Genomic DNA, 17,695 nt, shown 5'->3' with positions numbered 1-17,695 from the left:
ACTAAAACACCAACCCATATATTGTGCTTCATAGAGGCAGATTGATGTCATATAGATCGTTTATAAACTCTACATAGCCTCGAAATTTACTATAAAAATACTAATACAAGCTAAGATAAAAATTGTATGTGGTATAAATTATACACTTAGATCTTTGGTTGAGTTTTAGTGTTTAGTTGAATAAAATAAAAACCTAGTAATTCATGTCACAAAATTATGTTAAATTTGACTTATGTATCATAAGTGAATTAACATCTACACTTGAATGGAATTTCAAATATAATTACATATAAGTCGGGTCGACACTTATTAGTATTATTTTTATATTTAAGAATTATAAATTTAAACATCATTTTTGTAAACTGTTTGTATTTTATAAGATTTCATTTTTAATAAAGCACACGGTCTCAAAACATGTGGAACTTACAAAAAAATTTGTTAACATATCTTTCAAATGTGTGTATGCTCAAGTAATTAAAGTTGGAAGTATGTCATCAGCCCTTTGGGAATTATATTTCCTCACATTTGTGATGATCTTCCTGATTAGGCCTTATGTTGCCTTATATTATATTTTGTTGAAATGTTTCAAATAATGTCACATTATTAAAACTTTGACCAATGTAATTTCATTTCCCGGTACTAAAGTTTGTAATATATTTTTTTTAAGTTTTGTATTATTCAATATATGTTTGTTGACTATGATCCAACAATGGCGTTGCAACCCCGACGTTTCCGTCGCTAGTCGGGGTGTGGCATCGTGAAGCTGGAATCTATGCTTTCACGAAAGAGTCAAAAAGTATGGTTTTCTAAGAATTCCAGATGAGTCCTACGTATATGTCAAAGCTAGTGGAAATATTGTTGTCTCCCTAGTATTGTATGTAGATGACATACTACTTATAGGAAACAATGTCCCCGAGTGGCAAAGTGTAAAAACTTGGCTCGGAAAATGTTTCTCTATGAAGGACTTGGGTGAAGCAGCGTACATAGTTGGTATAAAATCTGTAGAGATATATCTAAGTGTCTATTAGGACTTAATCGGATTACTTATATGGATAAGGTATTGAAAAGATTCAATATGGAAAAATTCAAGAAAGTATATGTTCATATGTATCATAGCGTAACGTTAAGTTGAGTAAATCTCAATGTCCTAGTTCTATGACAAACATGATAAAATGCATCGATTCCCATACGATTCGGTGATAGGATCGATCATGTACGCTATAACATGTACTCGTCCTAATGTCTTATATGATTTGAGCATGGTGAATCGATATCAGGAAAAACCAGGACTAATTCATTGGACGATTTTCTAGAACATTCTAAAGTATTTGAGAAATACAAAAGATATGTTGCTTTTGTATGGGGATAAACAAGAGCTAGTTGTGAAGGTATATAGTGATGCAATTTTCCAAACAAATAGAGATGACTCCAAGTCATAGTTTGGATGGGTATTTGTGTTAAATGTTGGTGCAGTGACTTGGAAAAGTTCCAAATTGGAGACGTGCCAGACTCTACCTACGAATCTGAATATATTGATGCAAGTGAAGCATCTAAGGAAGCTACTTTGATCAGAAACTTCATAGGTGACCTTGGAGTTATTCCGAATACAAAATTCCATTGGAGATATTCTATGATAATGAAGGTGCAATCACTATGACTAAAGAACCTAAAGATCATGAAAGGTCAAGGCATATAAAAAGGAAAATCCATTACATTCGAGATAGAGTTGAGGATGGAGATTTACTTGTGAAGCGAGTATTTTCAGTGGAGAATCCATCTGATCTATTCACAAAGGGATTTACCAAGTAAAGAAATAGTATGCATGCTCGGAGCATTGGCATGAGAGATGATGTTAAGTTTAGTAGTTAGTTGATTAATTTTGAAACATTTGTAACAATGGATGGATTTTGTATTATTATGGTGCTTAAATAATGGGGAATTTGTTTAGGGGTGTTACCATATATAATTAATTTATTATTGTGTTTCATTTTTGCATGTTTAGATCCCCACTTTCTGAATATTAATTTACTCAAAACTCCATAATCGGTCATACTCTTGAGAGTAAGTATTGAGTTAAGATTGTCATGAAGTGTTAGTAGATTGTCGACATAACATGGAGATGGTGACTAACGTTCATCGGTACTTAATAGACATTTCAGTATTCTAGAAACCCGTACTTAGAGAGGCTACTTAATGGATTTCATCACAACTAATTATGATATGATAATATCTTTTATCTTAAAACAACGAGACAATGAGTTCTTTGCATTCAAGTTGGTTGTGTATTAGTCTTACTCTAACGTTATCCATAACCAATGGTCATAACGAGTAAGTCTATGCATGATTTGACGAGAAAACAAAAACTATATAGTCAAAGTTTATTTGTTCCTTTTTTCCTGAATGGGAAAAGCGATATCATGGTCCCATCGGTGATTTGACGATGACATTCATGTGATAGGCCTAGCCCGAACTAAATCGATGTGTTCAATTAGTAATCTTATTTGATCATCATAAAGTGGAAATCGAGAAACATAATGTTGAATTTGTTGGTTGATTTATAATTCGTGACTCAGTTCACAATGATGTCTTCTAGAAACAAAAGAATAATTGATCACTTATCTAAGGGATGATTCTTTATTTGATCAGAGTTCAACGGTTGTTGTGGAAGGCATATTTTGTTGGTTATTTGAAGATTATTCAACAAATGGTAGTTGAAGACTTGTCAAAGTGACAGACTGTTGAAAATAGGTGTTCAATATCATAACTAATTGGTATAACTTTGAGAATAATAACAAAGTCTTTTTACATTTTCCCTTAAAAGCTAAAATAACTAGAAAATGATTTAAGAGAGTGAGATAAATAGTTTATTAATCTATCTTAGCATGATAAATTAATTAGAAACTTGCTAAAATTAATTTAGAATTAATTTGGAATTAATTAGAAGTAATCATGAAATTAGTTAAAAGTACATGGACTGAATATTACTTGTTTAATAATTGAGCAATTGGAATATTTTGGAAACTCTAGAAGGGTTGGATGAAAATTGGAAAGGAATTATCCCTTGGGATTTTCGGCCATAGTTGTTGATATGGCAATGATTTGAATTAGGATTAAATTTGATTATTTAATTAATTCAAATCTCCCGACCTTCATTGATTTCATCCCTAGCTACCTTGCACTAAGATATTTTGAGTTTTGCAAGTTGTTTTCCTCTTTCCCAATTATCTAGTCTTTAGTCTTTTGGGTGTGATCCTTTAGAGAAATTTTACTTCGGGTGCTAGTCTTCCAAAAGCTTCAAAGGTTTTCAAGATTTACAAGGATTTAAGAAGCAAATTCAATTTTGCTGAAAGGTTGGTAATCATATCTACTTTGTTAGTATTATTTAGTAGTTTCAATTGTAGGTTGCTATAATTATTAAAACCTAAATCATAGGTTACATGTACACTTAGAGTTATTTTAATTGCTTCCGTTGCCAAATATTATTGTATAGATTCATAGAAAACCTAATAAAGATGATTCACAGACCTTATATCGACAAAACTCAAACTATAGAATAGTGTAGAATGCAGAGTTTACAAGTCTCAAAAAAATAAACCAAATGCTTCTGATTCTAATATACCCAAATCACCAAGAGGGTTAGGAGACATATCTTTAATCATGCGATTTTAGTGCCTATCTTTGGTTTGATTCGATCATAATACACACAAGAATGACTGGGAAACAAATTGATAGGTTCGTCAGACAACATCTGAAGCGGTTGTGAATCCCTAATATGATTAATGCTCGTCCAAAGGTCAGTGGTGGTCTAGAGGTCGAGCAGTGTGGTGGATCCCTATTCCCTAACACTATCTCGTTAAATATACTTGATACCATTGCATAACTGTGATGAAGGGATTGAGCAACAATGTGAAGCCCTAAACAACGGTCTCTGACGACGAAGATCTACAACACCGTTGATGATGGTGATCTATAGCCTTGTCGACTGCGAAGATCTTCAATGGTTTCTGATGTCATAGCCTTAAACAACCAACTCTACCTTCGTATATGGGTTATGCAGAGTTAAGGACGTCGTCTACTTTTTAAAGGTGAGATAACCCATCAAATGATTTTAGGAGAACGAAGATGATGGGGAGGGTGAAGGTAAGGGTTGGGAGTGTGACCCTCTTTATGTATTAATCAATTTTTAATAGATAAATCTTAAATAAACAATAAACAAATTAAAAAGGAAATAAAGAAGGATAATTTTGTTTTTATGTCTAAAAGGGACCAAACACGCAAGAAAAATATATTAGAGGGATCGTCAGATTACTATAAACCACAAAGACCATTCATGTAATTTACTCTTGAATATTTATATATCAAGATTAAAATCATAAAAGATAAAACATTACGGACCAAAAATTAAAAACCAAATAGTCATGATGAATAGAAATTAGAGATGAATATCAAAATAAAAACCAAAACCAAAACAATCATTTAAATCAAAAGCAACTATGCTGAAATTAAAAGAGCATGTTTTGTTTCTTCAATGTGTGTCCTTGGCAAAATTATAAAACCCACATCCAAACAACAATTTATGACCAAATAAAAAATCACACATCCAAACAATCTACTTCCCTACTCAGTTTATGACCTAACAAAATCTAAACCAATATATTTGCGAAAGAGCATCTCCAAACATAATGCCATTTTTGGATAAATGAATATTATTACTACGTATATAGCGCAATATTATTCATTTTTTGAAAAAATAAGTTGAAGTTTTAATTGTTAATTTTAGTTCCATTTTTTATATATATTTCTAGTTTATTTTTGTCTAATGATTATATTTTAAATATAATATTTAATATTTATAATATCCTTTTACGTATTAAATTATACTAATTAATCATAAATAAAATAAAATAAAATGAAGCTCACTTTATTATACAAAATGTGTTAGTTGATCATTTATGAGGAATTTGTTCCAACACAAATTATGTATTATTTTTTAAAAATGTATGTGTAATAATTTTATACGTGCATATATAATATTTATCTAAAACTGTGTTATATAATATTAATTATTTAATAATTTTTTCAATGAATTAATAATTAATTTATATTCATTATATATGCACAATTTATTTTGATATAATTTTATGATAACATAATTTATAATATTGTTGTAATGAAGAAAAATAAGACAATATATATTTATTAAAAAGTAATTAATAGAAGAGATATGATTGAGATTCTATGTAAGTTACAAAATTAAAATATGTTTTGAGGTAAAAAGTACGGTAAAAATGGAATAGGGTAGACATAAAACACTATGTATCTAATTTTTTATTTTATTACAAGGTAAAAATAGAGATGAGTTGAAGATGGTCTAATAGTTGAATAAAAACTTCCCAAGAAATATCGATATTCTTATGTTGGTTTACGATCTAAGAAATGGTTCCTATAAGAATAAATTTTGATTGATATTACTTGGAATCAAATTGTAAGATGTCATAGTTGCAATCGAAAATCTTTGACCACCTATAAATTTTTCCATGGTTCAATTTTTTTTATTCACACTGCAATCCGGTGTGGTAGTTCCTTCTGAGGCTTTCAATGGAAGTTTTGGCTACATTCATAAGAGAGATATAGGTGTTCTATTTTCATCGAAGAGTTGGAATAAGAAAAATATTTAAGAGTTAGAGAAAAGATATATGGGAATAAGGATAAGACTAGAGAACAATAACGATGGTTGAAGGGGGCCACGACAGTTGATGACACATGAGCCAACTACAACGACGATTATATCGATAATGATGGCTTGAATGGAAGATAAAAGGGGTGTCAGAAGTAGAGTGTTGGAGTGGGAGAAATTTGTCATATGGAAGGTTTTAATCGACGTTTGATTTGGTCTGTTAGGGTTGAAAATGTATGAAAGTGGTCGTGGGAGGCAGGGGTGGTTGATGGTGGTGATGGAGGTGCATAGATGGGAATTAAGTCGTAGGAATGAAGGCAATAAGATGGCTCTGGCGATTTTGGAACTAGCTTGACTCATTCCACCCGGGGTGAACGAGAACTAGTTCATCACCAACATGCTTAACTCTTAGGACTTTTGGGATTTAATACTCTTACTCTCTTTGACGAAAAGATGTGAAGTGAGGAGCTAGATAGAAGTAGTTTTTAATGAGGAGAGAGAAATCTGACCATTAGTTAAGTCATTTTTTGTTTGGTCGTTAGTTGGTTAGAGAAAATTAATTAGTTCAGTTTTAAGCATACACTAATAGTAGGTTACGATTCAAAAGAAGTAGAGATTCAAGCCAATCGACCGACTAAGAGGACTATTCAAATTCTAAAGTAGATGTTCATAAGGGCATGACATGTCTAGTTGGTGGTAGGAGAGAATGAGATATTAAGATAGAACTTTACTGATCTGGTCCTTTTATGGTATCAGTAGTTTAGTTTTAGTAGTTTAGTTTTCTACTTATTTTTGTCAAGGACAAAATGAAATATTTTAAAAACTAACAGCTAAGTTGTTAGATTTAACAATCCAATGACTATTGGGGCAATATTGAAATACATATCAATTTTTTAAAACCAAATATGTAATTTTAACCAAACCATTGAGACTATCTATGTAAAGAACTCTTTTGTTATATCCTTTTTATTTGGTTAAAATTTTAAAATTAAATATATACAAAATCCTCACATAATATAAAAATAAATATATTGCCTTATTAAATATTAATAAAAGATAAATAATCTAAAAAATAAAAAACAATTGGTGATGATTTTGTAATATTAACCCAAAAAGTTAAAAGTTTTACTAACTTTTTAACTTTCTAAAAATCATTACATCAAAACAAAAGTGTGTACGAATTAATGCATATTACAAAACTTTCATTAACCAAAACACTGTTACATTATAAATTTTCTGAATTTTTACTATAAAGTAAATATGAAAAAACTTCTAAGAAAATTGAAAACAATTTTCTACAACACAATACATCGTAAAGATGTCCTTTAATCAAAAACTGAATTTAAATATAGTTTGAAATAAAAATATAGATTTAAAAATATGATATAATACATATATTTTTCTAATAAATGTTTAGCAATTATTAAGGTATCTTGTAGCCACAAATTTTTCTATTTAAAAATAAGCTTTCTTATTTTTAGGTGACCGCCCTAAAATACCCATCAATTTCAAATGGTAGAGAGAATAAAAGACTTTCTTTAAGTGAAAACATGCGAATTAAGTTCACAAAAAGCAATGAATCTTGGCATTGTGTAGTGGTCCTTGATGTTGAACGAACACACACCAACAATGAAATAATGCGTTATCCCTCTTTAAATAACTTTGCTATTATAAGAAACATTTATGATGATGTTTCAAATAGATGAGAAAGTTTGAAAGGTGATTGATGCATATGGATATACTAAAGATTCTTTTGCAATGAGAGTTGATCCGTACACAACAATATTTTTTCTTACAGGGAAGTGATTTGTATACTTATAATATTTTTTCTCCGTACACAACAATTTATGTTTTATGGAGTTGTACAATACAACACTTTAATGTATAAATTGTTGTGTATGGAAAAATTTTGTTGTATACGAATGAGTTCCCATATAAAAGTTAACAACCAATAAAACATAATTAAAGACTAAAAAGGAACACACTTTAAGTTTGAAAAAAAATGGGTTATTTACATAACAACACATGAAAGTTTTCATTTGGTTTTAAATGACCATTTAATTTTTTTTGTACCTGTTAAACCATTAAACTCAAAAATTACATGTATATAATACCATGTTGCTTAAAATTATCAGGTTTTCAGGTTACATATTTGTTGATGTGTACATTGACTTCTTATAGTTGTCCATACAGACTTTCACATGGAAGAACCATCATCTATCTCCCCGCCACCACCTTCCGTTTCCTCTCATTACCACCGTCACCATCTATTCAGTGCAAAATCAAGATGAAAAGGCATGTACTTTTCAAGGTTTAGCCATGGGCCTTAGTAGCGACATTTTCAAGGTTTTGGACATCACACCCCACATAAACCTGCAAATCGGAAGCGAAAGAGAAAGGGGAGGGGGTATTTTGAAGCAATCGTTTTGTTTTAAGGGGGATTGAATGCACACAACACGTACAAGCCAATCATTCTAACCTGTTCAACAATTTTTCATTCTGTTCTTTGTTCTTCGATTTTTAACCTAAACCTGCAAAAGATTCTAACCTACTCATCATCTTCTTTTCTTTGATTCACACATTGTTTTTAGAGAGACGGGGGAACTACCATCGTTGTCTAGCTTTCGAATCGTTTATGCCCTAGTTGAAGAAACACCTCCATGGATTTTTGTAGCAAAGCAGTTTGTATCGGTAACCGATTACCAAAACAATTACAATCGGAGCAGAAGAAGACAAGATTTCTGGCTTCAATAAAAGTGATCTGGTATTGCCTTTTGTGAATCTAGAAGAAAACGAAGTTTATGGATTCCGTGAGATTCATCCGAACCCATTTTTCATTCCGATTTCAATATGATCAATCTGGTATGATGTTTCGATTTTGTTTTATGTTTGGAAATGTAGTATCAGTTTGATCCTTTGATCATTTGATTCCGTGAGATACATCTGCAAATCAATTCTAACCTACTCATCATCTTCTTTTCTTTGATTCACACATTATTTTTAGAGAAAAGGGAACTGAAGTTGCCATGTTCTTCAATTTTTACCGGACACGAAAATATGAAGCATGTTCATCGTCTTTACACCCTAACCCCCTTTTTTTTGTTCTAATTTCTTTCATTGAAGCCTTGACAATCGATTGGTGGATGGAAATGCATAGACACACAAAAGGAAACGACAAACTCCTGCTCCACACATCATCACTGTTCTTGATACTATGTGGTTTCATCGGTTTTGAGTTCGTGTAGGAATGGAGAAGCGAATTCTTAAATTCATGTAACTTAATTTCTTGAATTGATTAAATGCGAGGATGTAAAACGGAAACACACATACACATTATGAGTTTGTTTTCATCGCATTTACAACACAATCGTTTTAACCCACAAAATTGATTTGAGATCGGAAACGTGAATGCTTTACTAATAGCGGTGGAAGTGGGAGGAGGTGGGCGGTGGTGATTTTCGATTGGTGAAGACCGTGGAAGATTGTGACAAGAAATTAGGGCTCTTTTACCGCAGAAAAGAGAGAACGGGAAAAAGATAAGGGATAAAATGGGTGGACATGGTAGTCATGGGGAAACATAAATCGTTGAGTTTCAGAAGTTAATGAACACATCAGCAAATCTAACCTTGAAACCTTGTAATTTTAAGCAAAATGGTGTTTTAGACAGACAATTTTCGAGTTTAATGGTTTAACAGATACAAAAAAAGTTAAGTAATCATTTAAAACCAAACGTAAAACTTTCATGTGTTGTTATGTCAATAACCCAAAAGAATAAAAGTGTATTTCAGAGTACAATTCTTAGATTCCGGATTTCACTCAGAAACACCGGACAAAATAATCATTTTACCCAGAAAAAAATTTAATCATTTTTGTCAAAAATAAGGAAAAAAACATTTATATAGATTATCACTCAGTTTCTCTTAGACTAAAGGGTGTGGCCGCGGTCTGGGACCGCGGTTTGTGCCACCTGCATCGTGCATACTACCCCTAGACTGCGGTCTTGTGTGGTTTTGGTAGCACTGCGGCTACAGAGTATCGTGGTCTGTGATTGGTTGGTGGTATTTGATTGCTTTTTGATCGTTGAACGGTCATTGATTCCATGTAACTTTTTTTTTACTCCACATATATATATATATATATATATATATATATATATATATATATATATATATATACACACACACACACACACAACCTTTACACAACCTAAATTAAAATTTTTACTCTTTTCCTCAAACTTTTTTTTTTGAAAATTGTCTTCTTCCGAAAGGCCCAACAAAGAAAAAACACCAGTTAGAAACACCACCACCCCAATACATTTATTTGATCAACTGATTTTTTCACCTCCGTATTACCACTACGGCGGTATGCTTCCGTATTTTCCACAACGACCAGCGCAACCACTACCACAAACACCACCACTACCACAACCCGATCCAGATTTTAATCCATTTGATTTTTTTGTCTCAACTCGAGTTCCTTTAACAAACACAAACACAACTTTCGTTTCTAATTCCGAACCGGAATTCGTTATAGAAACTCAGCCAACTCGAGCACCAACTAAAAGAAACGAGAAGGCAGAGGCTAAATGTTAGGAACCTCTGGAAGTATTAGTTTTGGCACTATCTTGGATCGATATTTCAGAAGATGTGACGGTTGGAAAAGACCAAAAGCATGACCGCTTTTGGATTCACATTTTACGTAGGCTCCATAAAGGAATGAATCGTGGAGAATACCGTACTAAACATTAAGTGTACTCCAAATGGGGGAAGATGAACAAGGAAATCATGTTGTTTAATGACTTATATAACAACATGAAACGTCAATGGAAAAGTGGAGAAAAACGATGACATGATTTTGAAGAAAGCGTTGAAAGTGTATCAAAAAGAAAATCTGAAGGCTTTCAAGTTTCTTGAAGTTTGAAATTTTTTGAAAGATAACAAGAAATGGCTGAGTAGCAAAACATCAGACGAGCATATCGACAGTGGTTCAAAACGCAGCAGAACATCTGAGTCCGACCACACTACATCAGATGCTCATGTTCAATTTGATATGAACAAAAATGGATCTGTTCCAGTTTCACCACCTTCCCGACCAATGGGAAGAGACAAAGAAAAAAGCAAAGGCAAAAGCAAAGCGTCGGATTCAGATGAGTTGAAAGAAATGGGGGCCGACATGAAGAGTATAAAAAACATAATTGACAAGATTTTGCAAATTGCTTCTGAAAGAGAACTTCGGAAACAAAGGGAGAGCGACATGCGAATGCTAGCGATAGACACGTCGGATATGACCGGGGAAGAGCTTCAAGTTATTTTGGCGATGAAGGAGGAAGTGAAAAAACGTTACGTAAATCGTGGCTAATTTCTAGTTTTTTTTTTCAAGTTTTTAATAGTTTGGTGTGTGTGTATGTGTGTTTTTTTTAAGTTGTAGGTTTTATGTTTTTAATTTGATTTTCTAAATTTTTAGGGGTTTTTTAAAGTTAAGTAATATATGGTATTTGTATTTTTAATTAATGAAATATTATCTTTTTAAAATTATGTTTTTTTATTAAAAAAAGTTTTATTAAATTAAAATACTTAAAAAAAACAAAAAAAAATGAAAATGAAAGTGTAGCACCACTCCTTTGGTGTGGCAAAAAACCACATTTGTGTTGTAAAAGATGACGTTTATAAGACGAGAAAGAGAATACATTAAACATGGCACCACCTACTCGGCCTTAAAATTAAAATTAAGCCAACATCCAACATCAGATAATGAAACACGTGACACTTGACAAGAACTCCCAATTGTTCGACGACTGTATCACATATGGCTCATGAGTTTTACAGCGACAATTATCAGAAAGCCGGAAATACGACGCGTGAAGCTTCCAACAAATAGGACACATTTTCGTACGAGATTCAAGAATCCTTAGTGATAATTATCATTATCACTTTAAAACCAAGAAATTTTCTAAACCATACATGAAACCCTCTTGGAATTTAGCTATATCACTACTCCCCTGCTGCAAAATCCCATCATTTGATTTCTTGTCTGTTCAGTGCTCTTCTTTCGCTCTCTGTGGATGGCTGCTTAGGCTGCTCTTCTCTGTAATCTCTCCCCCCCTCTGTGTGTGTGTGTGTGTGTGGGGTGTGTATTTTTTCATATCGTGGTCGACATTTTTTATATGCTTTCTTGTATTTAGAATCTTTTGCACACACAACGTGCTTGATGTTTTACTTAAATAGGTTTTGAGGATTTTTTCTTTAATACTTTCATGCTAGTTAGTCAAGACACAACCCTCTAAAGTATTGACTTGTAAACTTGATACTCAAATTTTTCTCAAACTTAGCAACTATTTCACCTAACTTGGTCAAAAGTTTACTTCATTGCTTTTTCACTGTTTTCTTACATCAAACCGTGCTCTTTTCATACCATAGAAACACGCTCTTGAGGCTTTGATCAATCTAGACAACTGAAAGTAAAATTTTCTTGTTTTATTTTGTGTATCAGGGTGTATGAAACCAGCTTTTTGTAAGAAAAAATGCCAAAGAATCTAGTTTGGGCATTGCTCCTGTTAATGGTGGATTTCAATGGATGCTTCACTGAAGGGCTTAACAATACCAATGTTTCTACAAGACCAGATGTCGTGAATATTGCATCCATCTTGACATTTAATTCCATCATTGGAAAAGTCGCAAAAATTGCTTTACAGGCTGCATGTGAAGATGTGAACTCTGATCCCACTATTCTTAAGGGAACCAAGCTGCAAATAACTCTTCATGACTCCAATTTCAGTGCATTTATGAATATTATGGAAGGTAAATCTTCTAAACATTTTCTTACAGTATATTCTCATGCGATTTGACTTGTTTTTGGCAACAGCTTTACAGGTGATGGAGACAGATACAGTGGCTTTAATAGGCCCTCAAGGTTCAGTCTTAGCTCATGTGATATCCCACGTGGCAAATGAGCTCCAAGTTCCTCTATTGTCTTTCACAGCTACTGATCCTACATTGAATTCCCTTCAGTATCCTTTCTTTGTGCGCACAACTCACAGTGATCTTTATCAAATGGCTGCAATAGCAGACATAATCAAGTACTACGAATGGAGAAAAGTTACAGCAATTTACATAGACGATGATCATGGAAGAAATGGAGTAATATCATTAGGAGATCAGTTAGCATCTAGAGGATGTGAGATCTCCCATAAAGCACCTATTAAGCCATTAGCAACAAAAACAGACATAAGCGATGTGTTGGTTCAAGTTGCTTTAATGGAGTCAAGAATTCTTGTTGTCCACACTTATCCACAATATGGATTAGACATACTTGAAGTTGCTAGAAATCTTGATATGTTGGGTAGTGGGTATGTTTGGATCACTACTAATTGGCTCTCTACTATCATAGACATTAGTTCTCCACTCCCTTCCAAAACAATTGATGTTATGCAAGGTTTTATCACATTAAGAACATACACAAAAGATTCAAAACTTACAAGAAAATTCGCTTCTGAGTGGAGAAACATGACAAATTATGGGTTAAGTACTTTTTGTTTATACGCATACGACACCGTTTGGCTTCTTGCTCATGCACTTGACTCTTTCTTTGATAAAGGTGGAAACATTTCATTCTCAAAAGATCCAAAGTTACAAGCTTTACCAGGAGAAATGTTGAATTTTGATTCTTTGAGTATCTTTAATGGAGGAAAGTTATTGCTTCAAGAAATATTAAATGTCAAAATGAAAGGATTAACAGGAGCTATCGAGTTCACATCTGATAAAAACCTACTTTTTCCTGCATTTGAAGTCTTGAATGTGATTGGTACTGGTGTTAGGAGAATCGGGTATTGGTCAAATTCTTCGGGTTTGTCAACTATTCGTCCAGATAAAGTCAACACAAAGCCATCTGATCATCAATCAAGTTCTTCTGAGCTATTGCACGCGGTGATTTGGCCTGGTCAAATCATTCAAAAGCCACGTGGATGGGTTTTCCCTGATAGTGGAAAACAGTTGAAAATCGGTGTTCCAAATCGAGTCAGTTTTCAAGAATTTGTAGGACAATCAAAAGACAGTGATTCATTCAAAGGACACTGCATTGATGTGTTTACATCTGCTGTAAACTTACTTCCATATGCTGTTCCATATAAGTTTCACTCCTATGGAGATGGTGTCAAGAACCCAAGCAACACAGAGCTTTTAACCTTAATCAACTCTGGTGTGAGTATTTCAATAAAAAGATTCAACCTTGCTGCTAAATTTTAACCAAAAGCTATATATATAATACAGGTTTATGATGCTGTGGTGGGAGACATTGCTATCACTACTAACAGGACTCGAATAGCAGATTTTACACAACCATTTATCGAATCTGGGCTTGTTGTAGTGGTTCCAGTTAGAAGATCAAGCTCTAGTACATGGGCTTTTCTTAAACCTTTCTCTCCTTTAATGTGGTCTGTTTCAGGAATCTTTTTCTTAGTTATTGGAGCTGTTGTATGGATTCTTGAACATCGTGTAAATGATGAGTTTCGTGGTCCTCCAAGAAAACAACTTGTCACAGTTCTATGGTAAGTAAGTAAGTAAGTAAGTGTGTTTAAAGTTTAAAGTTTAAAGTTTAAACACTTGTAGAACAGATTCATTGTTAATGTTTCTTTATCTTCTTCTTTTTGCAGGTTTAGCTTTTCAACACTGTTTTCCTCCCACAGTAAGTGTTGTTTATTGAATTACCATTATATGTATATGATCTTACTTGGAAATGGTTTATGTATGCAGGAGAAAACACATTGAGCACTCTTGGTCGTATAGTTTTAATTCTATGGTTATTTGTGGTTCTCATAATAAACTCGAGCTATACTGCAAGTTTGACCTCAATATTGACTGTTCAGAAGCTTTCTTCACCTATTAAAGGAATTGAAAGTTTGATGATGATCAAAGATCCGATTGGGTATCAAGAGAATTCGTTTGTCAGAAACTATCTTGTAGGAGAACTTGGTATTAATTCAGATCGATTAATTCCTCTTTCATTGCCTGAAGACTATGAAAAAGCATTGAAAGATGGGCCCCACAACGGTGGTGTTGCAGCAGTGGTTGATGAACGTGCATACATTGAACTCTTCCTTTCATCTCGTTGTGAATTCAGCATCGTTGGTCAAGAATTTACCAAAAATGGATGGGGATTTGTAAGTACAAAGTTCTCATTAATCCATTCAACATGGAAATTTGACTTTTGAAATCAAAGTTAATGTTTTGTCATCTTGTTTTGTGAAAGGCATTCCCTAGGGATTCTCCTCTAGCAGCCGATATGTCAACAGCAATTCTAAAACTATCAGAAAATGGTGAATTACAAAGGATTCATGACAAGTGGTTGTTGAGAAGTGCATGTAGTTCACAAGGAACACAGTTTGAAGTTGATAAACTTGAACTAACGAGTTTTAAAGGCCTCTTCTTAATATGTGGATTAGCTTGTTTTCTTGCTCTTCTCATATACTTTGTACTCACGATACGCCAATTTACCAAACACTATCCAACCCTTGCTGAGTCAACCGGGAGAAGCGTTCGTTCGGGATCCCTTCAAACATTCTTTTCGTTTGTTGATAAAAAAGAAGAAACTATAAGAACTCGTTCCAAGAGAAAATATTCTGAGGGAAGTTCAAGCATGATGAATGGAGATGATTCATCGATTGATAATTATAGCAACAAGAGAGATATGTCATTGAATGCCTCAAAATGATAAGAGATTGTAAGGCCTTGTTTGTTGCTCTTGTCAATCAAATTTGTAATGTTATGTTCGGGTCATTGTTTAATTAAACCATAGCAAATAGCAAATAGCAAGTTAGCCTAATGTCAAATTCGTTAGATCATACAAACAAGTGAGAGTGACCTTGTATACAAAAATTTTACTGTAAATTTTTTATCATATTAGTTGAAATTATGTAGTCCGTTTAGAGTTTGATGTCATCTAAAGTTCATGGTGCTTGTTTAGGCTTAATCTAGGTTGGAAGGGAGTCTCCTATGTAAGAGGCCAAGATTTCGATGGCTAAATCAAGAAGACTCGACTAATATTGTATAACGACTATTGATTAACCACACAGAGAATGTTTATGTAACGAGAATCGAGAAGGAGGTGAATTGGTTTTTGAGATATTTTCTTTAATTATTTGATATCAATCTTTTTACAAGCGGGGTTGACGATATCTATACCCTGAGAAATAAGAAGCTTTATATGATCATCATCGACCATGAGAAGACATATGATAGTTTACAATGTAAGAGGATTTAAAGGACACCATAGAATGTTTGTGTCCGAACTTTAATCGGAGAAACGTACTATCTCAAGGTGAAAATTAGGCTACATCTGAGATAGGCTCTTAGTTTATACATCTCCGCTATAAGTATTGATGACATTTGTTGTTAGATTCAAGAAGGGGTGCCAAGTTTATGTTTTTCTTTTATCAACATTGTGTTTGTGATAAAGACTAGGGTTCTACTAAATGCTAGGTTAGATACATGGAGTTGATGTTTGAAGAGAAAGGATTCTAAATCACTGCAATTTAGACGAAATATCTTTGGCACATTTCAGCGAGGAGCGTAATGATAGGGTAGAAGTACGTATTTGGGGAGCAAGTGATACACCAAAAGTGGAGTTTTAACAATTTTCAGTCTATGATCCATGAAGAAAGGAGTGTCAATGATGATTTACTGCAATATTAAAGCATGATATTTAAAATGGAGGTTATCATCTGTTAAAACTTAAAGAAAATTTTTATATGGTAGCAGTTAGGTTGGCTATGTTGTATGTATGTGAATATCTTCCTGATAAAAACTAGTATTTACGCCTTGTTCCCGAGTTTTCTTTGTAAATTCATTAAAGGAAAGGGAAGGAAAATTTTGACAGAAAGAAAGGGAGGTGAAGGAAAATACTCATTATTCTGTGTTCCTGAGTTCGAAGGAAATGAAAGGAAAGAAAAGGAAAATTTTTAGTTTTTGTGTTCCCAAGTTAAAAGAAAAAAGAAAATAAAACTTAAAATTTTCCTTCCCCTCACTTTCTTCCCAATTCCGCCCAATTTGGGAGGAAAATTTGGAAGGAAAATATGACTCCAAAATCCTTCCCCTCCCCTCACTTTCCTTCCATTAATGAAACTCGGGAACACGATTTTCCTTCGACACCCCTCACTTTCCCTCCGTATCCTCCCATTTCTCTCTTTAAGTGGAACTCAGGAACAATGCGTTATAGAAGATGAAAGTCGTGGTTAGAATTGTGGGCACAATTATTACTTATGGTGCAAGAAGGAGAGGACGACTAAGAATAAAATAGGAAGATAGTGTGAGGTTGAATATGAAGAAGTTGGATCATTCTAAAAAAACTACCTTAGATCGGAGGGAGTAGATGCTTAAAATCAAGATAAATGAGTAATGTAGGTCATGGTTTCTTTTTTGAATATTTATGCTTTTTGTTAGGTATATTTTTTAAGCTTTATTGCTAGTATCTATTTTCCTATTGACACCTTCCCCTTAACTTATTTATATGAGATTTTGGTTTTGTTGTGGTTTCCTTCATGGGAGTATAAATGCAAGATAGAAACTCACGATGCAATTCAAAATAGGAAAATATAATATAGTTTAAGGGAAAAATGTTGATTAAACTAAGTCATCTTGACCAAGTTATCTTGTGATTCAACAAATTTTAATCTTGACCAAGTTATCATGTGGTTTGATAGTAAGATCAAGGGAACATGACTTAATAGGGTAACAAAGTTTTTGCTATGTATACGTTTAGTTCTTATTTATTTATTTATTATTATTTTTTTTTTTGTAAAATAAGGTTTTTACATTGCTGTTTTGTACACATTCAATCCTTACAACCGACTACTCCAGGTTATGACCGGTTACTCTAGGTTAATTTATCAGTTTGTACACATTTAGTCCTGAATATTTTTTTGTTGCAAAATTAGTCATTGTTGTTTTTGTACACATTCAGTCCTTATAACTGGTTTTTCTTTAGGTTTTGCTCATATGACATCCTACGTGGGACAATCATTAA

At 33.1% G+C, this 17,695-nt stretch overlaps 1 protein-coding gene and 1 long non-coding RNA gene across 2 annotated transcripts; both read left to right on the top strand.

Annotated features, from left to right (window-relative positions):
- Positions 1-7,721: 7,721 nt before the first annotated feature.
- Positions 7,722-9,420, top strand: LOC111915989 (uncharacterized). Its single transcript, XR_002858346.3, has 2 exons — positions 7,722-8,539; positions 8,682-9,420. It is a non-coding gene; the product is annotated as an uncharacterized LOC111915989 (long non-coding RNA).
- Positions 9,421-11,420: 2,000 nt separating this feature from the next.
- LOC111915990 (glutamate receptor 3.6) lies at positions 11,421-15,612 on the top strand. Its single transcript, XM_023911622.3, has 7 exons — positions 11,421-11,766; positions 12,170-12,477; positions 12,542-13,875; positions 13,945-14,222; positions 14,328-14,359; positions 14,428-14,834; positions 14,924-15,612. Exons 2-7 carry the CDS (start codon positions 12,201-12,203, stop codon positions 15,383-15,385), a joined length of 2,790 nt encoding a protein of 929 aa, XP_023767390.1. The 5' UTR covers positions 11,421-11,766; positions 12,170-12,200; the 3' UTR covers positions 15,386-15,612.
- The last annotated feature ends 2,083 nt before the right edge of the window (positions 15,613-17,695 follow it).

This window comes from Lactuca sativa, chromosome 2 (assembly GCF_002870075.4).
Source record: "Lactuca sativa cultivar Salinas chromosome 2, Lsat_Salinas_v11, whole genome shotgun sequence".
In the NCBI taxonomy this organism is placed as follows: domain Eukaryota; kingdom Viridiplantae; phylum Streptophyta; class Magnoliopsida; order Asterales; family Asteraceae; genus Lactuca; species Lactuca sativa.
Note: the sequence above shows the minus strand (reverse complement) of the source record. Positions and strands in the feature narration are given on the sequence as shown.